Raw genomic sequence first — 27,936 nt, 5'->3', positions numbered from 1 at the left:
CAGGTCCTTTAATGCAAAAAGACATGGTGAAGTAATGAAACGCCATTTGCTTTTTAAAACCATTTTCCATTTTCACGTTATAATGGTGGCTCGGAAAATATGTAAGTATGCATGTACCCACTAGCCGCCGCTGGATGCCTTCTAGCCTTAACCACAATTCAATCAGAACAGTACATAAACTTCAATGGACTTCAACTTAATATAGTGTGTTTCGCGATTGAATAAAGTACTTTCTAGTGTTCAAAATGGCATGAAAGAATTGTAATTGGGTAAACCAGTATGCAATATTGTTGCAGAGTAGATCTTAAGCATTCAGTGTGAAAATAAGTGTTTTTTTAATGACACTATATATCTGATTTATTTTATCATTGTGCTTTCCATTGGTAGACGTATAGCTTGCTGATGGTTTATTTTAAATGTTGGTTTATAGACCTCGAAGAGCGATAGAGATAAGGTCCCAAGTAACATGTTTGAATAAGAAATATATTGTAGTGCAGTGGTGATTATGATAATGGTTTTGGTATTTAAATGCAATTTGTTTAATGTTAAAATGCGCTACGCAAGTTTTTAATGAATGAACATTGGTAAATGAACGAGGCTTTGTATTGTTAACACACTGAAGAAGGTCTTTGAGCCGAAACGTCTGTATTCTTGTCCTACTGATAATATACGTAAAATAAAACAAAAAGAAAAGATGTGCAGATCATCTTGTATAAAAAGTGATTTAAGTTTGTTGAACTACAGTATCATACATTTCATGAATTCTAACCCGTTTAATCCCAAATGTTGTGTTTGTGAGCCCATTTTATTCCATATTTATAATTAAAGATAACCCATAGATTTAAGATGGGCTGCTTTTGGTGCTCCACACTTATTTGTGTGTTTAACAAATAAGATAAGAATCTTACTTAAAATGTTTTTAATCTATTTTGCAATAGCAAAAGAGGCTTCTCTTAATGATCATGTCGTGGCTAGATGGCATTTCTTGCATGGCTGGTTGGACTAACTCAAAACACGGACTGAATTGCCTTTAGAACAAGCGGCGCTTATAGTTAAATGTGAGCGACCAGCCAGCGGTGGATCGTCAGCCAGCAAGGGAGGTCCACCATGTTTAAATAGCATCAAGTCTGTAAGGTCTAAGTAGTCTGGTTTTAAATTATTGTTCTACAGCTGTCGATACCAAGGCTACGGCCGCTCCAGCGTATTCCTGATTGCTTGCCGAAATGCAGAGTTTAGACTGCGTGATGTCAACTGCAGGAGCTCTATTCTTATTGAAACGGCACATAAGCCTTGTATTATGGAGTGCACAGCTAAAATAACTGCAAGCAGCTTAAAAACCCTGCACAATCGAGTTAAAAATGGCTGCGTTAAAAATAAGGTTGATAGATGTAACCTGCAGAATGACTTGCTGAACAAATACCCACAACCACTGCACAAACTGACAGAAAACGCGGACAAACGAAGTGATAAAAATTAAATGCAATTAACATCGGTGCTCAGCCAATGAATCAAAACAATGAATTCTATGCATAAGTTTCTCTAATGTGTCCAGCATACACTTAATTAACTAATTCCTTGAAACAACTGTGTATTGAATTGTAAACACAATTACATATTGAACAAAGGCATCTCTACTAAGTCAATACGATAGTAACACAATCACTGTGGTTTCTGCAGGTTTATTTGATTAGAATGCTTGGAGAGTGTCTTACCAGAAAATGAGGTGAGAACGTACACAAGGACAGTAATGCATCCCCCACTGAATAAAGCCAGCAACATGTCACTGTGGAAGGTCTTCCGCACTTCATCGTCAAATAACTCCGTGCCCCCATACAACACCTTCACTTTACTGAGAGAGAGAGAGAATCAAAAGCAGGGGATGAGAGAGAAGCAGAGTCAAGATGGGTTGTGGTCTTCCTGGTCTCATGGCATAAACCTGGGCGCACTTATTAGCGAGACACGAAATATGTACCAACAAGTACATATCACTGCAGTTTACAAAAGAAATAAAGACTAGAGGTATTAAAACTCTTTTATTCCTTTTCACACAATTTTTTGATTAACAAAGAGCAATTTTATCTCAATTACTTGAAGACTTGTTATGACTTCCAAACAATATTTATATACTGGGAGATTTTAAGCTGATGCTTTTGAACGTTACCATCACACATATCCAGCTAACTGCAGTATCCTGTGTAACAAAATAGTTCAGATCTGCGTAAAAGGAAGTTAAAAAACGACACGGCTGCATCAACAAATGCAATCTTTTTATATCAGTTTTGCATTTGTTAACACAATCGGGAATGTTTAGGATTGGTTTGGTGTAGGGCATATTTCAACATGACAGAGTATTAGTTTTAAGCGACAGTCCGAGGATATTTCAATTCTGAACCGCCGCAATGCATACCTACATCGACGCAATCAAAATGCCACTCAGTGGACACTTCTCTTTAAAACTGCGTTGAAACGTGCAGTAAGGTACGTAAATAAGAGTGTTGCAGAAGAAATGCACAGAGGTGCGTATTTTTATGAGAACAGGTTGGATATGGTTGACATTAGATGATATATTACAATAGAAGGACCAACTGAGGAGGATGAGAGACAAAATGGAAATGGGCACACATTAGCAGATGGAAAAAGATTATCTTAATTACATCAGGGGGCTCTTAAAGAAGTTATTACTGTATCACAGCTTCAATGAATGCCTATTCTGCATCTGGCCACTGGCTCATTTCTAGGCCTCCTACTATTGTCATCCTGCGGTAATGATTGTCATTTGAAGAGCATCTGCTTACATTGACTGTCTTGACAGCAGTCGATACATTAGGGGTGTTTTGCAGATGTAATAAAGCTTTGAGTCATTGTCTCTGATTCATGACAGGTTTTGTTTCATTTCAAAGTCTGTGATCATCCTTCTGGGGTTTCATTTGCAGAGACGACTACAGCCAAAATCGAAGCATTTGACTTCAGTCACTGGCACCATAAGGAATACTTTGTGACTTAATAGTCTCCCATTGTGTGTTAAATCATTTATATATAACTCGTTAGTTTTGTGTTATTAAAGCGAATGGTATCTCCAGCTGCTTCAGAGAAGAGAAGGAGGACTGGGCTATGATTCATCACCATTGTGCCATTGAGAATGTCCTCGTAAGTTCATGGCGCCATTATGGATGTCAAATTTATGAAAGCAAATTCTGTCTTATGACAATTTTCACACACACTTTCATTTTCATTTAATACAGTACATTACTTTTAGAATAAAAAATGCCATGAATGGAGTTGAGAACTGAAAGGAGTTTTTACAAAACTGATTGCTTTTGGAAGACATTTTGCTTGGCAGCGAAGCTTCATGTTTTTCATTTATGTATGCATTCTGAATTGCATGAATTATTTCACAAAGAACAACTTTATATAGAAAATCAGTCATGCTGAACTCTAGCCTTGATTTCAATTAAAACAACATTTTCCACAGGGTCACATTTACCTTTTTCACTTTGTGAAGTATATTTAGCACATATAGTATATTTAGCAAAGTAAACATGCTTAATATAATAATTTAACCTCCAAAGTTATATTTGATTTATAGTATAAACATGTAGGAATTTGTAGGGTGGAAAAAGAATATTCAAAATACATTATCTGAAAACATGTCCTGATGTTTTATAATTATATCTTTAAATGTTTATATATATATATATATATATATATATATATATATATATATATATATATATATATATATATATATATATATATATTTTTTTTTTAACAACTTGAAAATGTACATATGGACATTATATGCAGATATAAAGAAGTCAACATATGAGGTCAAAACCTATCAAAACCTATCATGAAGGTTGTCCTAAAGCCTAAAACCAAAAATGCGTTCATGTCTTCGGAAAACTCTGATTAACTTTTTTGATCCACTTAAAATGTTGAATACTGTATACAAGGCGGGGAATAAAGCCACCACCAAGTGGGATTGAAGTCAATTTTGTGCATGTTTCTATTCAATATGGACTACACTCTAATTTTTAGTGACAGCTTCATTTTTAAAAAAACAATAGTCCCATGTACTTACATCTAAACTAATAATTTGGAACAATGTACTTACTGTGCACATACATGGTTTTAAATTTTACTTATATTATGAATGTGATTACATACGTAATTAGTTTCTGTAATTACATTTATAACTGTTACACCTAAACCCACCCTTAAACCTACCCATACCAAACCAGTCCCTAATTTTCACCACATCCCACCTCAATAGCAGATTAAGCAAATTAGCAATACAGTATGAATGCAATAAGTACTTACTTTTCCTGTAAGTACATAATAGTTAAGGCAAAATATAAAGTGGGACCCAAATTATAAATGATAAATCCATGCCCCACAAGCAATCACGAATCTCATGATGAATTCCCTGGTTTGAAAGTTTGTTAAATTGATTGTGCTTTAACTAACCTTACCTGCCAAATAAACAATAAGCCTTCTTGTTTAAGTGATCTTTACACCAGCTGTGATCTCAACACCCACCTGGTGGACTGCTGTGACAGGATGCCTGCATACTGCACCACAAAGTCCCTGAAGAGACGTCTCTGTTCTAGAGGTCTGTCTTGAAGAGAGTAGAAGGAGGGAAGAGGAGCTCCGAAATGGATCTCACTGCGAAGAAGAGAGGACTGAAGCTTGTCCGGTGTGAGGGTCTCATCAACGTACCAGTAAAATTGCGGATGCGTGATGGCCAAGCTCAGGGCACCTAAGAATAGAATTAAGAATTATAATTACAATATAAAAAAAAGTTAAGTTTTCATTTGATCAAAATTGTAAAGGGGGCCTTGAACATTACAAAAGTAGCCATTTGGGGTTACTCTTTACAATATATATATATAGAAGGGTGTTCAGTCCTGCTCTGAAAGGAATGCTTTCGCAAAGAGTTTAACTCAACCCTAACTGACCCTTCACATGAAGTTTTATTGGCAGGTGACCTATCATAATGCTGATTCTGCCATTTCACGACAAACAAACCAGATTGGAGAGTAGATCAGCATCAGTGATCCATTCAGCTTCATTGTACTTAATATATTGTACAGCATTCAAAACTATTGAAGTCTGAAATAAATGAGGATTACTGAATTGTTAATGGAGAGTGGGATACTTTGGCCCCTAATGACTCACCATGTATATCAGCTAGATCAGGTCCCATTCCATCGTAGTAGATTTTCCCCCCACGCTCGCTGGGAAAGAGGTAAGACAGGAGGGAGCTTGGAGGGGAACAGAAGGAAGGTCCCAGGGGTAAGTCTCGCAACGCCTCCAGTGGTTTCCAACAGAACTGTTGAAACTGAGGGTGCTGCATTAGAAGTCTCTCTACGTTGTGTATGGTGTGAAGGCGTTCGGAGGTGAAGATGTTGTTATCCCCGTCGCCCTGGGCCACAAACACTAGCTCCATCCTCCACAGAGCCTGGGTCTGGAGATAGGAATAACCCGCAAATCTTCGCTTCCTCATTATGGGTGAGTCTGGTTTCCTGTGATCTCCAGCATCACTTGAATTGAGGCTTACTGCAATGCTAGACTTTATAGATTCTGTCTTTTCCTCTTTAGTCTTGTTGTTTTTCTCATTTCCAAACTGTCTGTGGCCATCGTTTGTCTCCGTCTCAGTCTGTCCCAAGATCCCTGCAGGTTCTGTGACATTCACCATTGTAGAGACGTCCTTCCCTTTTCTGTTTACCATGAGCAAAAAAAGGTCCCTCAGAGCATTGGCTTCAAGGTCAAATCCCTCGGCGTCGCGCCTGTGCCTGTCCCATGACCCCAACTGACTTTTCAGGGCAATGGTGAGAGCGTCAAATCGTTCTGCCGAGGCATGACTCCTGACCTCAAAAGCGCTGTAAGAAAGGTCAATGTCTAGTGGTTCACAGCGGAGGAACATATAAGCAGAGAGGGCAAAGGGTACCAAAAATCCTAGAGCCAGAACCAGCCCACTTGCCCAGGGTTGCGTGTAGACCCAGCCGAAAGCCCACCACAATCCTTTACAGACCTGCTCATTTCCATTTGTTTGTTCTGTTCCTCCTTCTCCCTGCTCCTCCTCCTCTTCCTCCTCCTCCTCTTGCTCTTCAAACTCACTTAGGTTCCAGGTACCTTGAAGCAACAAGGGTTCATCTTCCGAATCCATGGCAGCCACTACAACAAAGACACAAAACACTTACATTAACGCCTTTTGGCCTTCTGGGTGCTCCCGTTTGCGTCCAGACAGGTAAATACAACGATAAAGTGCACTTGATTTACGGAGCATCCTTAAGAGAGTGGCAGGTTATTCTCAGCTGGCCGCTGCTAAGACAAGGACACAGCCGTTAAGTCTGTCATTCTGTAAATGTAATAGTGGAAGGTTTTGGCCTCTGGGTAGTGAGTGGTGAAAAGAAATGAAGGAAACAGTGAACCGAGTCTCACAGGCCAGCGATCAGGCTGGCAGATGGTTTGGCCTCTGGTATGAGATGCTGAACCCAGAGGAAGTATGTGCGTGCATGCGATAATATACTCTTCTCACCAAACTGAGAGGAGATTTTATAGTAGGGACCGTTGTGGGGACTGTATGACCACATCATTTTGGAAACATTACTGTTTTTATGCATTGTAAAATTATTTTCATCATAATTTAGCACATTTAAACCAACCGCCCACATTTATTTTTACAGTATAACAGTTATCTCATTTTCTTTCCTCTAAAAAATCCATTCAATCACTTTGAAACTTTGAAAGATATTTATTGCAAACAGTAAAGGTAGTTTTTTTAGGACTAGCAGCTTTTGAGTACAGATGCCTTTGACTTTTGTTATCTAATGCAGTGGACTCAAATGTCAAACATTTGAACTTTTATTTAACGTTCGACTTTTCCCACCGTACAGGCAAAGATATTTTTTTTATATTTCTGCTGTTATAATGACAAAGCTTGTTCTCATAAATTTCCTTATGTGAAATTAATTATTGACAATTCATTTTGGGATTTGAGGTGATTAAGTGTTTGTGATTGCAGTTTGATTCTATTTTTGTTGTTGTTTTATTATTGTTTTCGAAAAAGGTTAATATTTTGGTTTTGGGAGTCCCCAACAACAGATTGGCATGCATGCAGAGTCAAAAAACACTTTCATTTTCTTGTAATGTGCATTTATTTATACCTTATTTCTTCAACACTTCTAAACTATTCATTCAATTATTAATTTTTCCAAACCCTTCCGGTGATTGGTCGATTTCATTTAAAGCAGTGTTTGTGAGCATGTGATTTTCAGGCATCACACAATATGTTGCTATTATTATGTAATCAAAAGGAAAATCACTACTACTGGTCTTCAATCATCAGTGATAATTGCAAGCTAATTTAATGCATTTACACTACAAAACGATATGGATTTATGCTGATATTGTCGAAAAGCCCGCCTTGCTCAGAGCGTTTTTAAAACTTATTCACACTTAAGAGAGAGAGAGCGCGAACTAGTGAGAGAGAGACAGCAGGGACAGAGAGCCAGAGATAACATGCTATCAGCAGCTGACACACAGTTGGCAGCGTCACTGAAAATTAAATCATTCAACTCGTCTAAGCCTGCCTAATTGCTGACAGAGAGACAGCAGTCCAATGTAAGACCTGCCTAATGTACAATACAGCCCGAGGCAGCGTGAAACTGAGCTTGTACTATTTCATTTTCAACACAGATTGCCCCCAGAGCCCTGTGTGCAAGCACAAGGCCAGGAAGTCATTGACTTTCAGCAGAGTGTAGAGCCCAAAGGCTGAGAGAGAGAGAAAGGGGGAGACAGGCAGGTACGGATGCTTCATCCCCGTATCTCAGGCCTGCAGAGATTCAGCTGATTTTTCTCCTGGGATCAGATGGTCTGTGGTGGATCGATGCTTGATTTAGGCGTTAAATAAACCCTTCTGGAAAACTGATAAGCCGTTGAGGTAGTAATTAGCATTCTGAGATAGGAGCCATTTAAAAGTCACCTTTTAATGCAGACACCGTAGGCTAAGCTCAGGTGTTCGTCTTGTGTAAACTCTATGGGCTCTTATGAGATGGATGCTTCATTTTAAGTATTTGTTTGGTAGCTGAAAGGAATGGTTCACCCAAAAATTAAAATGACGGCATATTTTACTCACCCCCAAGCCATCCTAGGTGTATATGGCTTTTTCTTTTTAAAGTTTTCTGAAAATTTATCCTGGTTCTTCTAAGTTTGGTAATGCTGGTGGATGGTGGCCATTATTTTGTTGCGTCATAAGTCGAGTCATAGGCCAGCCAAGAAGAAGGAACTTGAAAAATAGGAAACATTTAAAAAAAAAAAACTCCAACTGTGTTTGTCTGAAAAAAGAAAATCATATTCACATACGGTAGCTTTGGGGTGAGTAAAATATGCCGTAATTTTAATTTTTGGGTGAACTATTCCTTTAATAGACTTTTATGCATAATCTTTTATTACTATGCGTCTACACGAATCACATCTAAATGATGTGAGTCACTCTGAATCTGAAATAATCTTCTGGTGATTACGTCTGTCAATAATCACCTGATTATGCTCAGTTGATCAATTTTCCCTGTATGGAAAATAAATCCTTCAAAAAATCCACCGCTAAATCAATAAGGAGCTATGAAGATCAAGATATAATTAAACATCATCAGTGATATGATTGCATTTGACTTGTTTTGCATTCATTAAAGTAAAACCATTCAAGAAGTTTTAATTGTTTTTTTGTCTTTGGTAAAGCTTTCCATTCAGTCATGATGACAGCATATTGTTTCTCCACAGGAGAAGGTGGTTATTTTGGGCGAGATATTTGGTTGATGGCATCTCGAGAGGATGAGAACCAACATCTGTTTTCACAGTATGTAAAGAGCTCAACATCTGCCTCAGCAGAGGACAAGTTCATTAGTCTGAGTATACATTTTTGGAAAAAGCGAGAGAGACAGAGCAAGAGAGAGAGAATCTGAAGCTACATTCACAGTCAGTGAACCTTGAAGCTGTAAAAGATATGTTAAGATCTTTTTTATTTCAAGGTAAATGCACAGTGTGTGTTTGTACGTACTTGGGTTGAATAAATACAAAAAAATATTGTAGAATATAAAATGTGTAATATAAATATCTTTTAAGTTTTGGGTGTTGCACCAAATGACATTTTACAACCTGAACTTTTTCCACGAGGACTCTTTTTATTGTTTTGTTCTCTATTTGTTGTTGTTTTTGCTGCCCTTTGTTTTTCGTTCGTGTTTTGTTGTATATTTAGTTTTTGTCTGTTTTGCTTTGCTTTGTTCTTTGCTGTGTGTTTTTTATTCATTTGATTTCATTTAGGTTTTTTTTGTTCTGTGTTTTGCATGTTGGTTAGACCACATGATCATTCCCAAAAGACACCTTAAGTAGTTTATGCAAAATCTTGTATTACTATGTAAGCTTTACCACCACTAAATCTTAGTTTATGTGTAATCTTTTATTATTATTATTATTATAACCCTGATATGTTCTTTTCAAGAATTCCCTTGTCTTTGCTGTATTTTTACTCATCTTCATCATGATATAACAACAGTTGTATCACCCTGATATGTAGTGTGCATGAAAATTAAACATTTAAAAAAAATGTTAATTATGGCTGATCGTGGTGTATTCAGGCAAAATTGCATGTATTTTTTAATACATTTATAAACGACTATGGTTCCATTCATACAGCAGATTTGTTTGTGAACAATAAGTTATAGAATGCAGTTGTTGATCTCTTACGTAACCAAACCGTGTATGAACAAAACCATATTTTTTGACTGTAGTATTCTTCAACTGCCGTAAGCATATCCAATATATAAAGCCGTTACTCAACATTCAAATGAATGGCCACATGATATAACTGCTATTTCCAATATACTCAAAATATACTGTGTGCTCAAAAACTAATGATGGTCACAGTTTCCCAGTCTCTCTCTGTCAAACTACAGACCAATACTGTTTATCACACCAATACAGAGGACCATGACCATCTACACCACCTCAAAAAATGAGCAACCGCAAATCTCTGTGCTTTATGTAAGCTTCGCAAACCCCGTCCTGCTTTAAAAATCCCACTCCCTATTCCAGATCTGTCACTAAATGATTTGTGAATCTTTCTTGCGGTGTAAAATGCGGTCGCACCGTTTTCTGAGATATATAGCGGTAGGTTGTTGAGGAAATCCTAGAGACTGAGAATGGTCATGATTAATTCAGCGCTCCCCGATGACCTGCAATCCATTTGTTGTATCAGCCGTGATACTAAACAGCTTAAGAGACAATGTAAGATGTTGCATTCTGACACCTCAGGTAATGAGGCCCATTATTTACAGCACAGCGCCATTATGCATGCTTTGCGCATTTGCCATTTCGCTTAAATAAACATTAGTTGTCCCCAGATCAGAGGGGGGTAATACCTCTAAAGACATCAAATACACCAATTTATCATTCACACCGAATACACATCCCCGGTGCTGACCACAGCAGCTTTACGCAATTCAGGTTAATGTTCGCTTTGACAGCCGAGAGTCTGATGATGCTTCACCGGGGCTGTATTTTGATGCTGAGAAGACAGAAAATATTCTGAAATGTCAACATGCCAGATCTAATTTGTTCTAATATGTGCTTATTCAGTATGTTCCAAAATAACCTGGCGTGATTTCATAAGAGCAATTACAGCAGGTGCTGTCAGAAATATTCTCTTGCACCATCTCTTAAAGATGCGATATGTATTTTCCAATTTCAATTTCAACGCTTTACGTCTAAAGTAATGAATAGCACTTTTGTCAGGTTTTGTAATTACATACAACTGGCCTATAAAAGCCGTTTTATGTGAAAAAGATTGCTGTATTGAATTTGCACTGGTATTGTATTTCAGTCTTAAGAGTATACAATATGTGACCCTGGAGCACAAAACCAGTCTTGAGTAGCACGGGTGTATTTGTAGCAATAGCCAAAAATACCTTTTATAGAGCAAAATTACAGATTTGTGAAAGATAATATTTAATATTTTGTCAATTTCCTACCAAAAATATATAAAAACTTTTTTGCGTAATATGCATTGCTAAGAACTTTATTAGGAAAACTTTAAACACAAATTTTCTCAATATATATATAAAAGTATGCTAAAGTACCATGACAGCAACAATTTTTATTATGGTAACCCACTCTATTATTAGACACTAGCTATTAACAACGAGTGACAAATATGTTATATTTTTATAATGGCATCAAATTCATTAAAATAATAATAAATGCTGCTTCCACGATATTAGATGTCAGTATAACACACTAGAACTGACCAACATATTCTTAGCCCACCTATTGCATTTTATGTTTTTGTACACTATTTCTCCTGGTCATTTTCTATAGTCCATTTCCATTTTAATTTCATTGTATGACACATTGCAGACTATACAAGATATAGAATTCTAAAAAAACAAAGGTCCCAAAAGTTTCACCCCCTGACGCCAAATAATCACTTTTGATTCCCTAAAGAACCTTTCATTCTTAAAAACAATACTTTAATTATCTACAGAAACGTTTTCACAGTGCCCTTTGTGGAATGGAAAGCTTCAGCGTTCTTCATGAAACTATTAATGCCAATAAAGAACCTTTGTTTTGAGGAGTTTAGAACAAAAAATGTGTGTAAAAACATTTAATCATATGAGACTAAAGCCAGTTGCTTCATTCAGAATAGCACAGATAATGACTTCAAAAATAAAAAATCTGATTAATTAGAATCAAATTAGAATCAGTTCCTCTATCAAAAATGACAACGCAATACTGAGTGTTAAGTGAATGGATGTGAACCCTACGAATGACAATGATATATGTGCATCTTTCAGAAACCACAGCTTGTCAAGAGTGACGTGCATGTTCATATCTGAACTGTGTATTCAAATATACAAAACCCTCCGAGTTTGAAATACAATGCAGTGCTTTTCTGTTTGACTCGCTCCTCGAGACGGTGAGCAGACGTGTGATGTAACACCGTCTACAGCTCGAGGCTGTCTGTACTGGACCCGTCTCAGAAATCACTTTACTGGCTCGTATTCACTCGACACTTTCGCTGATTAGCATGCTTTCTATTGGTTTTTGTAGTTTCTGACCAACTGGAGTGATTTCTTATTGAAGAAGAATTGCTAAGGAGGGAGAGCGATCCAGAGGAACACAGACAAAAATACCCTACTGCATGGAGCTATTATTTAACATTTAGTATTAATGTTTGATTAAATTATATATATGTGTGTGTGTGTGCATATTAATTGGCATATTTGCTACAAATAAACTATAAAGCGCACAAATTGACATTTTCATACAAGCATACGCTTTATGCGTGGTTTTAACTGAACACAGATGCAAGAACAAATAATCTTTCCCCTGATACAGACACTCACTGCTAGTTACCAGGGTCTATTTTGATTTGATGTTGATGTTAAAACTCCCCTGCTGTGAGTGCGGCTGGTTAAAGGGGTTAATAGCTTAATTCTTCTCCCAGAAGAAGGTGAAAAACAGTCCCCAATAAACTCCCGCTGAATGTCGCCCGAGCCGTCATCCGTTTACTGTAAGCGTGCATGCTTGGAGAATTGAAACAGTGGCAGATATAGCATATCATGAGCACATTAATTACGGCTGCTCTTGTGCCGTTGCTGTGCTGTCATTGCTGGTCCCCATGCGTGAAAGACACCGGGATCCTGTACCCGCAGCTGAGAAATGGGACAGACCCGCTCGTTTCTGCCTGCTTGTTTTTTTTCTCTCTCCCTCCTGACTCGTGAAAATGAAAAAAACGGAAAGCTCTCTAATGCTTTTTTTTTTTTCTTTTTCAAATTTACTGGTATTTTAATTAGTGCTGTTGAAAAATTTATCACATCCGAATTAAAAGGTTTGTGTGTACTGCATATATTTTTTTTATGCATATATATATATATATATATATATATATATAAAGGAAAATTATATCTTATATAAAAATAATATATATAAACATTACATATTTTTCTTAAATATATACATGCATGTGTGTATTTACAAATACATAATAAATATAAACAGCACACACATATACTTTATTATATAAACAAAAACACACAATGATTTGGTTTAACAATGGTTTGATTGACAGAGGTGCGACAGTGTTTACTAGATCTGGGAAGCGGTCATGACTATGTAGGGAATGGGAATGGGATGCAACGAGAATCGTGAAATAATTCAGAGAGATTTTCCGAATGCATCACAATCGCTCTCGAATCGATTCTGAGCTTAATTTTGAACATCAGGTGGCGCTGCGTGCTTTAAAAACAGCCAAGGCAGAATGTGCAGAAAAAAAAGATTATTCTGCTTTTAAAATCTAGACTCCAGACGAATCGCGATTTTCGAAACGAAAATAATCAATCCACGAATCGTTTCTGAACCGATGTATCATTCCAGCCGTAAAAAAAAATTACCAGCATTCTTGAAAATATATTCCTTTGTGTTCTATGGAAGAAAAACAAACAGATTTTGAAAAACTTGAGGGTGGTTAAACAATTTTCCAGAATTTTCATTTTTGAGTGATCTATCCTTTTAATCGTGACATGATGCGTTCTATGGTGGATTAGCAGTGATTTATGACATTGTTTGGGAAATGGCCCCTGATTGATTCATTAAAAAAACATTCAAACGTAACATACCCATATGTTATGTCTGCAAAATTATAAAATGAAATGCTACCTTAAAAGAACAGTTCACCTAAATTATTAAATAAAAAAAAGACATATATGACAAACTAAGCCTACTGAAGCGAAGCATTCATTTGTGTAAGAATAACAACCGTAACTGTCACTCATGTAATAGTGGCGTCCAGAAAATGACATAAACGTGAGCGTAGCATAAGCTCACCATATTTTTGTGTTAACTATCCCTTTAACAGGTGCACAACGTAGAAAAAAAAACCAAAAACTGGCTAATTTGAATGTGAACTTCAGCGAAACGTTCTTAGAATTTTTTGAAATGTTCTGAAATGCTTTGAATGGTTTTGTCTCCAATAACCTTGGTGTGGTGTAAAGTAAACTTAGCGAGCGGTTTGCTTTTCTGCTTCAGCTCCACGGTTCGAGATTTCAGCAGCAAACCAAAGCGAAGATTCAAAGCCACTGTTCAATTTTACGCTGTTTGCCTTGACGCTGCAGTCGTGATCCACTTTATGGGGCTATGAAAATACTCAGCTGACCCAAATTGACCCAAAAGTGCGGTTGCCAAACTATTACAGACTCTGTTATTTGCACTGTCTGTGGTTTCGTCCAGAACTCTTTAATGCGTGTTTTAATACCCTTCTATATCTGAGAAATAAAGTGAATGTAATATTTATGGTGCGGTAGCTTACAGCTGTAGTTCAATACGGTGATAAAAAGCCTTCGCGCTAAGCGTGGCGGGATTCTAGTCATTTCTTCTTCCCTGGGAGACTTGCAAGTGGTGATATCTAAATAGATTCAGCTGCTGATTGACAGCGCGGGGATGAGCCGTTATCGGCTGGACCACAGTGTTGTGTTTGCTGAGGTTGTGAGGTACAGTCTCCCGTGGTATTGTGTTTTTTGCCACACCGTGGAAGCCCAGCATGCTCTCTGCCTGTCGCAGAACCGCATTAGCATTCGTGATTGACAGAAAAGGAAAGAGACTTGGCAGATTTCGAGATGGTTTTGTAACGTGATGAACCTGGATATTTTAAGGTAACAGCCGCTCCCTAAAAGTGTGAAATAAGCAGCCCCACATTTCTGTCGTATTTTGTTGCATCTTTCAGTACGGCAGTGTATCTTAATGTCTCTTCTGACTGCAAATAATAAAAGAAACAATGCTAAATGATATCGATAAAACGCTATGCTCTATATGGTTACTATAGAGAGCTGTGTGAAACAAGGCCATGGTTTTGTTTTAACAATGCTGACGTTTACATAGTACGTGTTCTTACATCTAAAAACAAGACATGTTTTTTAAAACTTCTATTACTTTTTACATCTTAGTCCCTAATATTGTCTCCTACAATACCTTTAAATGCATGCATGGTCAAAGATGACTTTCGTTTTCTCAAAATATACACTTAATATCGCCTCATTCTCAAGCGGTTCGTTCGAAGCAGTTCATCTAAAGCCTAGCTTCCCTTGAGCCTACTCTGCTCTGATTGGTCGGAAACAATACACCCGTTGCCAGTCTTAATTTTGAATGGTCAATAGTAAATATAAACGTCTCTTATTTATCACACGTATAGGTTGTGATGCACGAGAGCCAGTTGGTCCAAATAAACTGGGTACCGAGACACGTTTTATGTGAATTCCTCATTGAACTCTTTGAGATTAGAGAAGCGGTTGATAAAATTCGGCTCGTACTGCTGCGGCACAATGGAAAAAAAGAACCTTAACCACTGAAAATAAAACTAAATTACTTTCAGAGCGTAGGACAAGATGTCGCAGTGCAGTTTACATTTGCCTACATCTACATTACACAGCGAATAAAAGGCAACATACGAAATTGCACAATGGGGCTGTATAGTTGAAAGTATAATCCACGTTCAACTGGCAATACATTTCCATCTGGATACTTTAGATCGGTTGCGAGCCCTGTATCTCATCTGGTTGCCCATTGAGGCAATATTGCAGGGGTCACCAGACTCAGTCCTGGTTTAAAGTCGAACTCTGCAGGACACCGGCCCTCCAGGACCGAGTTTGGTGACCCATCTAATATTGCGTAAAGTTTCCTGGCTACAGTTGCCCCGTTTATCATCACCTCAAGAGTTTCTTGACTTAGTCAACAATGAATCCAAGATGAAGAATGTATGCACAGCCCGTTTCCCGTGACTGTTATAAAGTCCACATTTTGTAAAGTTTACATTATAAAGTGTACATTAGTGTGTTTTGATTTTAAAATGGAATTAGATTGGCGTTTCGGCTGCGTTTCAGAAATGATCGCTGTTCACACTACACAAACTAAAACACATGTCACATGACCACTGACGCAGATACAGTCATAAATATGTATAGGTAGATGTATCTATGGGTAATAAAATACCCATTTTTTGTTTACACGGTCGTCAAAGAATGTCGTTTTTTAGAAGTCTCAGTTTTGGTCCGTTTACACTGAAACGCAACCCCGGCGTTTTCAAACTAAAACAGTGTCTGCAGTGTTTTCAAAATCTCTGTTTCAAGTAGTGCAAACAACAGGCGTAACCGTAGCAAAATGTATGCGTTTTAAAACAGAAATGCACGGTTAAGGCTGCTCCAAGCATGTAGAAATATCCGACATCAAATTTTTTTTTTCATTTTAAAGCGCCATTTTAAAATCGAAGTCAAAATTTGTGAGCTTCTGAGAATTCGGAGAAAAAACAATTCTGAGATAAAAATCATTTCGGTGGCGGAAAAAGGCCTTGTATTTTCAGACTGGACCTCACCCTGCCTTCAGTTCTAGTTAATTGTCTTTCAGCCGTGTCTCGTTAATTTAATCAATTACGTTGTGTATTTAAGTTGTGTTTTGAGTTCACGTTTGTCCGATCGTCAATGTCCTTACGTGGTTTTTGTCCTGCCTGCCTGCCTGTTTATATGTATTTTGCCCCTTGAGTGGATTAAACCTGTTTAAGTTTATTTTACGTGCCGTGACAGATTTTGAGGTAGAACCATTTAAATAAATGCATCCTATACATATTAAAGGAATATTAACATATTGCAGAGTATCCCTGCACAAAATTGATCTTGAACTAAAACTAAAATGAAGGAATACGATGTTAACTGCAAAAAAAAAAAAAAAAAGACCAAACATATAGCATATGTTCGTCAAAAGACAAAAAAGCAATTAAGCTTGCATTTGGAAGATGTTTCTCCTTTTGGAAGCGCTGCTGCAGATTCTGCACTTTTGTTTCTCCGTGAACCGATTAAACACCTGTGCACAGCTGCTCCTGGAAATTGCCCGATGCCAGCCAATCGGGTGGGAGCGTGTCATTTCGAGACGACTGTTGTGATTTTTGACTATGCATCAGACAGCACGTGGGCGTGCCGCCTCGGGCCGCGACTAACAATGCTGTAACAGCTCTCTGTTCCTGCTGGAGACTCTCGGGCTGTTTTCAGAGGAGTTTGCCGGAGTGTCCCACTGCATCGGATCTGAGAGCACTAGTCGTTTCTCCAAAAGGTTAAAATGAAACTTTCAGCATTAGAGAGAAACCTCAGGCCATAGCAGACTGATGGATGGCGCGGAATCAAATCTCTGTCAAGGTTGCGGCCCCGCTGAGGGCCCTGCGCTGACAGACCGAGCATATTTTTTTCTTTCACATCGCAACTTCTGCTTTTGAAGAGCTTTTTTTTTTTTTTTTTTTTTTTTTTTCCATGCACACGTGATAAAAGACACAGAAATATCTAAGGTTATCTGGGAGTTCACTGTTCGCTGCTGCAGTGTTTTAAATAATTAAAGCAAAGCAAAGATAACAGAGACGCAGCCGGAGTTGCTGAATCAAACGCGGCGAGGGGGCAACGTGATCGATGTCTGATAGAAATGTATACTGTCTGCTATGTAAAAACAAAGTTCGTGAAACGGCGTAGGTTGAGCAACGGATGCACGTACGGAGCGGTGGTACGCTACACATGAGTTCACCGTGACGCTTGTTCAGCTCAATATACAGTTGTTCCCTCTGACATAGAGAGACATTTTGAGTTCTGAATCTATTCGTAGTGCGAAAACATCTTTTGAATCTAATAATGAATCAAAAAAGAGGTAACAGTTGCAGCTAAGGTCAAGTCGGCAGCATTATGGGATAAAAGAAAGAAGTAGTGCATATTGCCTGTTTTGCACAGCACTGTATATTATATTTTCTAGTGTATTAGTATCACAGTAGCTGAATATTACGATGGAAATATCGTGGGCGACATCCACCAGCATTTTAATAGCTGCTGTTAATATTATTAATATAATCTAAATAACCTCACTTTAAAAGCAGGGTAGTTTCTTACGTTTGTACGAAATATTAGAATTACAGTGCTGTCTTTTATTTATTTTTTATTAGCTGCAATCTGATTTCTTTCTTCTTCTGTTTTGCCTCTCATGTCCCGCGGGATGATTGTCAATAACCAGCTAAACCAATCACCAAGGCAGGATCACTTCACTTTAATTTGTTATCGGAGTTGGAGGCCAGGAACACAGCCGAACCACCCTTAGGAATTAAAATAACAAACACGCAGATATTTAGATTAGGCGTAACTATTATAGTCCGCAAGCAAACATTAACCAGGGACTTCACTGGCATTTCTGAAACGGAGGTGGGATTGCTGTTAGCTCAGAGTATTGAAACACCGTTATTGTGTGCTTTTAATTTATAACGCTTATCCACATTAGCATAATTGTTGTATTTAAACCTCTATATATTGGAGAATGCATTTCTAATTCTGTTCATGCAGAGACGCAATTAATGTGCGCAGAATTCTCAAAGGGCCAGACCAAAAGAATAGTTTGCTCTCTCTCGTGTTACTTTTTACCGAAAAACGGAAGGAGATAGATGCTTTTCTATACGTTGAAAGTCAATGCTAATCCTCCCAAAAATGAAATGAGAATAATATATATAGCCTCAAAAGGAGGTTGTTATTTGTTGGCGCTGACAAATGATGCATCGCATTTAAAATAAACTAAATAAATAAATAAAATCAATTTTTGTTGCACGCATGTATACTTACTATGAATATATAAATACAAACATACGCAGGTGAAAAATGTAGATGTTAAATATATTTATGTATAGTATAATAATAAATACACATGTATAAGCGTGCAAATATTTTTTAAATATATACCGTATGTATATGTGTATATTTCGGTATGCGATTTAATCAAGATTTGTTAACGATGAAATTCGGTATACGCCTTGAACATGATTTATTTCATTAATATCCAAAAAGAGATGCAAAATAGAATTATGGGCGCTTAGAAACACCCCCGAGATTGATAAAATGATGGCATCATTTTTACATCGTCGCTAAATAACACCTACTGTAAGGCACATGCTGCGATTTAAGGAAAAGAGCAGCATGAGCCTTCTTCTGAGCTACTTTTTCGGCGATCCAGAAAGGAAAGTCATATGGGTTTTGAACGAAATCGTAAATCATTATTGATCGTTGTTACTTTTGGGTGAACTATCCCTTCGAAAGGGCACACTTAGAGTACAGTCGGATGCAAATGCCCGGGTGCTATCTTCCCCAGGTGGATGAAACCGTCATTAATAACACCATTCCGGTCAAAGTTTCAACGTGTGGGTTTGCACATGATCAAATAAATCATGTGCAAACGTAACGCAGGTATCAGAAATGACCCTCGCGGGCGTTCCTTTCGAATCGGTTGGGGCGCGAAAAGAATCAAGCCGAAACGTGCCCCGCGCTGGCTCTCGACTTTATGGATGCTGATGTTTTAAACATCGATTTTAACCCAGCGAAGTCCCTTCATAAAGGAAATTCAATAAAAGCAGAGCCAGCGGTCAATATCAATACAATAAGGCTCATGCAAAACCCCCTTTGTTTTGAATTACTCCACGTCTTTCGTCATATTGCCAAGCATTTCTGTGTTTATGTGTGCACGTAAACCCAATCTCGGGTTTATGTGGCAGACTACATAACCTTCTCATCAGATGGGAGCTAAAAATAGTCACACACACCCCCCCTCCTCCTCCCTCCCCTGCTTGTTTCTTTCTTTCTTCACCTGCCTCGGCTCACCTTTTTCCTCATCCTCCTTCACCACCTCATGCAGCGTGAATCCCACCCTCCGTTTGGAGACTGAAGTGTGCGACACCACAGTTTAAACGAGCATCGATCTCGCCTGAACAACAGTGACTCATTCCACCAGTCGCTCTCCAAAGTTCACAAGTATCAATAACTGCTTCCGAGATGCACTGGAGGCGAAGGACAATCAGTCTCCTAGAGGTCTATTAAACATGTTACGGGAGTGATGGAGAGATTGGACGGGCTCCGCGGCAGTCCGTCAGATCCAGCGCTCCTGGGTCGCGCGGGACGAACGATTCCGGTTGCGCGAGAGAGTTCGCGGATCTGGAGGTGCGGAGAGCGCGTGCTTTTAAACACTTCGGAGGTCCGCGCGAAGACAAAACCTGAAAGTCACACGCATTAATGAGGGCCGCGGGAAAACGCGCGAGGGGGTCACCGTTCAGGTTTAGATCACAGACACGGCACCATCTCGCAATAAAAATAGTAGAAGTGAATGGAAAGTAACGGACGTGTGCGTTTTCTGTTTAGGAGCAGCTTCGGAGATGCTGGACGAGATGAAAACAGCTCACCTCAGTGGTCCACGCTGACACTTTCTTCACTCTTTTATCAAGACCAGCGTGCGTTTTAGCCAGAAAGGCTGCTTGCTTTTAGGCTGAATGATGTTGAGGTGAATTAAAAACGTCTTACCTGAGTCTCTCGTGGATGGACGTGAAGGTTTCCTGCGAGTCTGTCAGCTCTGCAGTCAAAGCACTTGTCTTTGTTTCTTAACGTAAACAGCACAAACTACTTCATTGACATCTTAGTGCACCGCGAGGCTCCTTGTGTCACTGAGGGGGTTTTTGGAGGGGAAAGGGGGGCTCGCTTTGTTGGCAGCTGTTTGTTTGCACTGCATCTGTTGTGTCTCTGTACTGTATGTTGACAGCATCGCTGAGTTGAGCGCGCGCTCTTCCACTCTCCTCAGCTACGCTCGCTCTATCGCTCGCGCTCGGCTTTGTTCGCTCCTCCATCCGAGACGATTCATCGGCGCGAGACCGAGAGAGGGGACGGGGGAGACGCTCGTGTGGGACGGGGGAAGGAGGGGGCAAAATCACACGATTGTGGTTCATGTGGCGAGTTTGAACGCACGTGAGCGTTTTGACGCATTAATGCACATTCAGAAGGAAAAAAATGCGATGCCGTTGTGTTAAGACGAAACGCGCACCCCTCTACAGATAAGAATGGTTTATTCTCACCTAGAGAGAGAGAAAGCGGGAGAGAGGGAGAGAGGTATATACTGGAGGAGATGTATAAGATAATGAAAGAGCGCTATCAAGTAATAATGAGGTAATAATTGGACTGGCTACAGCAGAACTCAATGTGAACACATGATAATAGCGGAACCTCGCAGAGCCTGTCGAGAACATCGCGCTCAAATCAAAAGAAAGAAATTAAATGAATCGTATATGAGGAGGGTCGCTAGAAAGTCATCGTGACATCCTTTTCAAAGTAGTTCAAAAAAAGATAGTCGACCAATTCTATTTGGGCTGCACTCACCTTCACGTCGCTCATGGCCGCGGAGCGTTAAGTAAGTTATCGTGAAGAGTGTTGGGCTATTGAAAAATAAGACGTTTCTCAGCACGTTTCACCCCTTTTTGCGTTTCACCGAAGGAAGAAAGAGGAGGAGGTTCGGAACAACACGAGAGCGAAATGATTTTCAAGAACCTTCTTTCGTTTTAGAACTTTCCCAGCTAACACGTTCTAAGAATATCGCGCCAATGTTATGAAAACGTTCTTTCTGAACGTTGTCGGAACGCTCAAAATGTTTTAAAAATCTAAATTTCTTAATTTTTCTCTTTTTTTCTAAATTACATTTTGTAATCTTGCAAAAAAAAGAAAAACCTGTCATGTTATTCTGAAACACCTAACCGCCCGTAAAAAATTATATTAACTTATAATTAAAAAAACACAGTAAAGAACGTTTTGAAGACCTTGTTGGTTTTTCTACAGTTTTTAAGTTGACACCTTTAGACCCATTGTGCCAGGTTGGATGCATTACTCAAGTATTACTTAGTAACCTTGTAAATGTATTGCTAATGTAACTCCTGTCACGACCGTGTAAAGTCACTAAACCTTCTGGCTTTCATTTGATACACAGAAGCATAAGAGACTGTTTACAGAAGACAACCCACCCACGGGAATTACATCAGTATCACGTAACCAGGAGCTCATCCATCCGTCCCGTCTCTAAAAGGCCGATTTAAACGAAAAGCGCATTTTTAGGTAAGAATTACGCAACGCGAGCGCTTAATAAAAACACAAGCTGCACAACACTGCTTCCAAACCCACTAACCTGTCTCCAACGCTTCAGCCGTGAATGCATCACCTACAAACGCAAATCTCTGCATCCACAGAGCTTTTTTTTCAAACAGAAAACGCGTATATCAGTAAAACAGGCCCACATGCAGACACACGGTATCCATCACGACGCTAAACAGCAGTATTTGGATGACATTTAGATCCCTGCTGGCTTTTTAATTAAAGAAACTGCCATTGTGAAGAAGGCGACGCCGCAGATATAAAGACCCACAAGCATTTCTTTTTTTAGAAAAAACCTCTCGCAGTTAACCTTCACATTCACCAGCTAATCATTTTTTTTAATTACGCCTCTAGGTTTTGGGGTACACGTGTTCAGTAAGTTACAAGTGCAAAGGTGGTTGCGTAACAAACCACCGTTTAGTCGTAAAATGCCGTTGTGTTTCGGCATATCTGATATTTGGAGGCGCTTTCAAGGAACATGATAAAAAGCGCCGAGCTCCGTTATGACACTTCATCATACGTTATTTTAGAGAAGCCGCTGTGTAATCACCTCCACTGCTCGTTCAGTGCCTCCACCGAACACAAGCACTGGGGTGTGTGAGACACTGGAGTGATGATGATGATGATGAGGATGATGATGATGGAATTGCTATTAGGTCTGTGATATTGCATGGAGAGTGGAAACTTGTTAGCAGGACAGAAAGTGTGTAACTAGAATAGAGAAAACCCGAACACTTACTCTATTGTGTGACTGGGTGGTGCTGCAGGATAATTGCATTTCTCCATCGCTGATATGATGACAAATAGAATTGGTTTGAATAGTAATGCACCAATATATCATCCAGGGTGATTAACTGGCCAATATGTGGCTGTTATGGAATCAAACACTGTGATAACCGGGATGCATTTGTCAGTTGACATGGACTTTTTGCTTTCTGTCAGCAGCAGCCAATGCTTAGGCCTACACTGTTCTGCCTTTTTTATTATTAATTAGACTGTTCAATTTTTGGGGGGGGATAAAAGTTGCAAAAACCACTGATTATTTGAGTATGTTTTTCCACACCAAAAAATGCAATTTCAGTCTTTCTGCTTTTTTCAGTGTTGTTCTCAACCCATATACTTGATATAAGATTGATAAGGGGTGAGAGGACGCTGATTACAGCTGTCGAGCTCCAAAAAGCACAAATATTGTAACGTTTGCGAGCTCAGCTAAGCTCATAAGTTTACACACCCCTTCCAGAATGAGCAGAATGTTAATAATTAAAACAAAACAAGAGGGATCATGATCGTGCGCGTTATATTTGTGTTATGGGGATGGTTTTTATAATTGGGTCGTTTGCGTATATTCCACAAGACAAAATAATTGAATTGATATGTAAACATCTGTTATGTGAAATAGTTTAGTCAATTAAAAATATCATATAAGTTTCAATTATTAACATTTTGCCCGTTCTGCAAGGGTTATGTAAACTTATGAGCACAGCTGTATTTCTAGATATTGCAAGAACAGACCAAAACGTATTCACCAATGTTAGTTTAAAACATCTAACTACTACGGAGCAAATGTACGTGTGAAGGTGAAATCCAGGCAGCTTCTTTTACTTTGTCTGCCAAAACACACTCGGTCTGCATCGTCCTGCCCATATGTGATTACAGAGCCGCCGTGTCCAGATGTCACCTCCAAAACTCTTCACCGTGACTTTTATTCTATTATAAACTGCCTATCTTTGCATATTAGACAAGAACTTTATTGGCTTACCTTTATTTGCTGGACCATGCTTTGGTCTGAGATCAGTTTATTTGAAAAATATGCTTCAATGTCATTCCTGCATCCTCCAGAATAATCACTGGCTGCCTCGAATCGTTGGATAGATGTATTTGAGCAATTATATAATTACAAAACCATGACCCAGTTATAAAAAAGATTTCATTTCTCAAATGCTTAAAATAGAATGTCAACGTAAACTGCTATTATTATGTGACTTTTTTTTTAATTAGCCAGGTTTTTAATCAATCTTTTTTTCTTGTGATTACATAATGTTTATGGTTTTTTATTTCTGATGTAACTTAAACAACAGCAAGTAATATTTATTTTATATAGCATATAATATTATGTATTACATTATACATTATTATGAATTTATATAAATATTACATAAAAAAAAAATATATATATATATATATATATATATATATATATATATATATATATATATATATATATATATATATATATATATATATATATATATATAAATTCAATAACATGAAACATTTTCATACATGATTTATATGTCATTTTTGATTTATGTCTATACAACTATTCTGGACATGTTTAACTCAATATAAAACATTAAAAAGTCCTTAAGGGGACATTTTTTTTCCACTCTATATCAGATCAATTATATTGAGCAAACTCTTTACCACAATGATAACCACAAAACCTTAAAATGAACAGAAAACATGACTGAACATTAAAAACTAACATTATTTTCCCTTTACTCAAAAATGCATAAATAGCACTTCATTTCAACATTCATTCTCTTTATTTAGTCCTATGCAAAGCATGCTTGGAACTAATAATCCATTAATTAATGTAACAAAAACGATTAATGCAGCCCCAGTATACTGCCGTTTTATTTTCAGATACTAAATGCGACGCAATAAAGTTGCGAAATGTTCATGTTTAACTACTGTGCTGCTTTAGCTCGTTTCAATTCATTCAAATCAACAAGAAGAAAAATCCTTATGTAGGTGATACCGTAGATGCACAGACAGAGAGTCAACTGACTGAAATGGGACGAGCAGGAGAGTGTTTGGATGAAAGCTGCGGAAAAAAAGAAAGTTTCTAGCCTGCAGTTTTACTGAGATTGCCTTTAAATCTCTCTTCTCAGAATCTGTCATCTGCTCTAATCACTAATACCTGGAATCCAGTGCGACTCGGAGCTGATAGATGGAGGTAATTTGAAACAGACCCATATGTGACCTCACCTTCACGAAGCTGTGTGTGCATTTACAGAAGAGCGAAATTACCGCCAGTCAGGATAAAAAGTTAGCCAAATCCGTGCGCCGCAGAAATAAATGGCTTTTATTGGCCGAAATAAGTCATTTAAGCACATCAAGCGGCATATATTGATTTCTCATCGATTCATCGCCGCGCGATTCGGCGACATCAGCCGTTAATTACGCTTTAAAAATTTTATCATGTTTCAGAGAGTGTATTTTTGTAACAAAGTCTCACTGCTTCTATTATTCTATATGAGTACAGCCTGCGTAAAAGCTGTGACGCATTAGCAGAGCCACATTGATTTCAGCAGTGTCTGCCTCTGGAGGCAAACGTGACAGCAAACCTTCAGCCGGATGCACAGGAGCCCAGATCTGAGCTGTTTGTTCTGCGTGAGCATCGCAAAAGGAATTCCGATTCGAGCATTGTCTGAAGTTAATGTGAGCGTGTTTGCTCGTGCTCCGGTGCTACGTTCAATTCAATTTCAATTTATCTGCAAAGTGCTTTTCAAAACACACATTGTCCCAATGCAGCTTTGTAAAAAAAATCTGAAATGGGTTTTCTTTCCACGAATTTAAACTGATAGCCTAATGAATGATTTACTCACCGTCATATCGCTCCAAACTATCTTTTATTGTGAAACACAAAAAAGGACACTGACAAGGCTTTTAAGCATCTTTCTTTTTCTCGTTTCTGCACCCACCCTGTTTCCTCCTTTTCTTTTCCCGTCTGCTTTCACTGTGTTTCTCTCAACAGCTCTCTGCGAGAGAGGATCTGAACGCAGAATGACCGACGACAGGGTTTATTAACACAACAGACCGGGCACAATAAGGTACACTCTTGAAAAGTGCTTCACGGTGTCATGCAGAAGAACCTTCCAAAAAGAACCTTTGACATCTGAAAAGGTTCTTTGCGGAAGTAAAAATGGGGTGTTTTCGCACAGGAGGAACCTTTTCATTGGTTCCTGGAACTACTGGCGGTTTTCACACCTGTGGATCGATTGCTTACGAAACAGAGATTCAAATTATTACAGTGGTTTGCTTTCACACAGCTAGGTTTCTAAACGGACCAAACCAAGTCATTTTTTAATTTAGCATTTTGTGAAGTCCAACGTTAATCGTCAAAACGTTTTTAAATGCTATGAAAAAGAGCAATAAGATGGCAGTATAAAGTGAAAAGGCGGCGAAGACGTACTCCCCCACAGACATTCACAGGTTCATTTTGAGGTATTAGCAAAAAAACAAAGCCAATGCTTTTCACGAAACTCGTGTAATTACCCCATTTTCGTATAGCCTGGTTCGTTGGTCCGCTGGATCGGATTGCTTTCTCACTGCAAACGAAGCGCTTCAGAGTTCGTTTTCAATCGTTTCAACCACTTCGTTCAGCTAAATGAACCGAGCTAAGAGGGGAGACTCGCCAGTTTCTGAAACAACGGGCCAGGTGTGAAAACACCCTTACTTCTAAGAACTCCATTTGAGGGAATAAATCAGCTCCTAGCTCAGAGCAGGGTCTAAAATAGATCTTTAGGAATCATTATTGACTAAAGACATACGAAACACCAGCTACCTGGCATTTTCAGAAAGACATGTAGAAGTACTTACTCTAAGAACACAAAAAACAGCGATAAAAGCATTTCAGCCATGACAACTCTCTGGACATTTTAATACGGTGATGGATGGGATAATGTTAATGTAGATAAAGAAGGAGGAGGGTTTCAGATAAACTCTGAATGCTCTGCTAGAAACTAGCAAATACTTCAAAAACCCAAACTTGAGGTCCTGGACACAACAGGAAATAATGCTGAAAAACAGTTTTGCGTCTTAAAAAGAAAAAAATTCCTAAATGCATGTAAATCTAGCTCTGAAGTGTATCCTATCATGCATCGTGTTCTTGAAATATTCTCTTTAATTATAATATGTCTTTATGTGTGCGTAAGCAGTGCTGAGGTCCACCTAAAGTCCATGCATATGTCAGTAATATGATTTGAACTATGCTTAATATGAAATAAATGTTGCATTTGTACAACACTAAGTGTGTCTCATCGGGTAATGAAAAGTTCCGCACACACTTTAACCAAATACAGGGAATATGTCATACATTTATGTCATATACCCGGACGTCAGATCCCTCCAGAAAATATCAGTCCAGAAACAAAAGAATAGTCAGCAGAGCTGTTGGTTCTCAAAATGAGTGTTTACAGGTTTGTGTCAGTCAAGACATTGACAGAAAAACCAGAGAAGAGCAGACGCAGGGGACGAAGGGATGATGGTAAAAAGTAACAATTTTAGCTGCGAGTGTCTCAATGTGCACACTTCGTCTGACATTCGTCTGACAAATTCAACATGTACTGTTATATCAAAACTGCTTCAGAGCGACATCCCATAAACCTTGGGCTTCCGTAAACATCTCCTTTAATCTATCTCTATTCATACAGACAAACGTTCACGGAAACCTCCCAAGCACGTGATATAAAATATATAAGCAAGGAAAAATGAATAATAAATAGAAAACATAAATACAGAAACATTATAAATGAATAATTATTTTAAAAAATGCTTAATAAAAAAAGATAAATGTTAATAATAATCAGATGATAAAAAATAAGTCTAATATTGATCTAATAATATATCATATGAATAACTAATGATTATAAAATGATTATGTAAATAAATTAATTCAAAAAAATTAAAAACTAGCTGATTTTCAGTGTATAGACTGAAAAAAAAATTGCTGAGCAAAACAAAACACTTCTTCAGATCTTTTTCTATCTCCCAAATATCATCATACTAGTTAGGAAAGATGTGAGGATGAATACGTAATGACAGAACTTATTTTTGGGTGAATAAATCCCTTTAATAGAGGATGTGGCCACGTATTGGTTCAGTCAATGAAACAAACAGCCAGCTAAAGAATCCAATT

General features: G+C 38.3%; 1 protein-coding gene across 1 annotated transcript in view; it reads right to left on the bottom strand.

The window, feature by feature from the left end:
• The window catches only part of disp3 (dispatched RND transporter family member 3), a 48,652-nt gene extending 27,983 nt beyond the window's left edge, over positions 1 to 20,669 (bottom strand). Inside the window, exons 1-4 of the mRNA XM_043246269.1 lie at positions 20,406 to 20,669; positions 5,179 to 6,177; positions 4,540 to 4,759; positions 1,713 to 1,849 (exon numbers count right to left, since the gene is read on the bottom strand). Of these exons, the coding sequence (XP_043102204.1) occupies positions 1,713 to 1,849; positions 4,540 to 4,759; positions 5,179 to 6,169 (1,348 nt within the window). The 5' untranslated portion in view covers positions 6,170 to 6,177; positions 20,406 to 20,669. The remainder of the gene's footprint in view (positions 1 to 1,712; positions 1,850 to 4,539; positions 4,760 to 5,178; positions 6,178 to 20,405) is intronic.
• Between the last annotated feature and the right edge of the window lie 7,267 nt (positions 20,670 to 27,936).

Source organism: Puntigrus tetrazona, chromosome 8, assembly GCF_018831695.1.
Source record: "Puntigrus tetrazona isolate hp1 chromosome 8, ASM1883169v1, whole genome shotgun sequence".
Taxonomy (NCBI): domain Eukaryota; kingdom Metazoa; phylum Chordata; class Actinopteri; order Cypriniformes; family Cyprinidae; genus Puntigrus; species Puntigrus tetrazona.
This window is presented reverse-complemented; position numbering and strand designations above follow the sequence as displayed.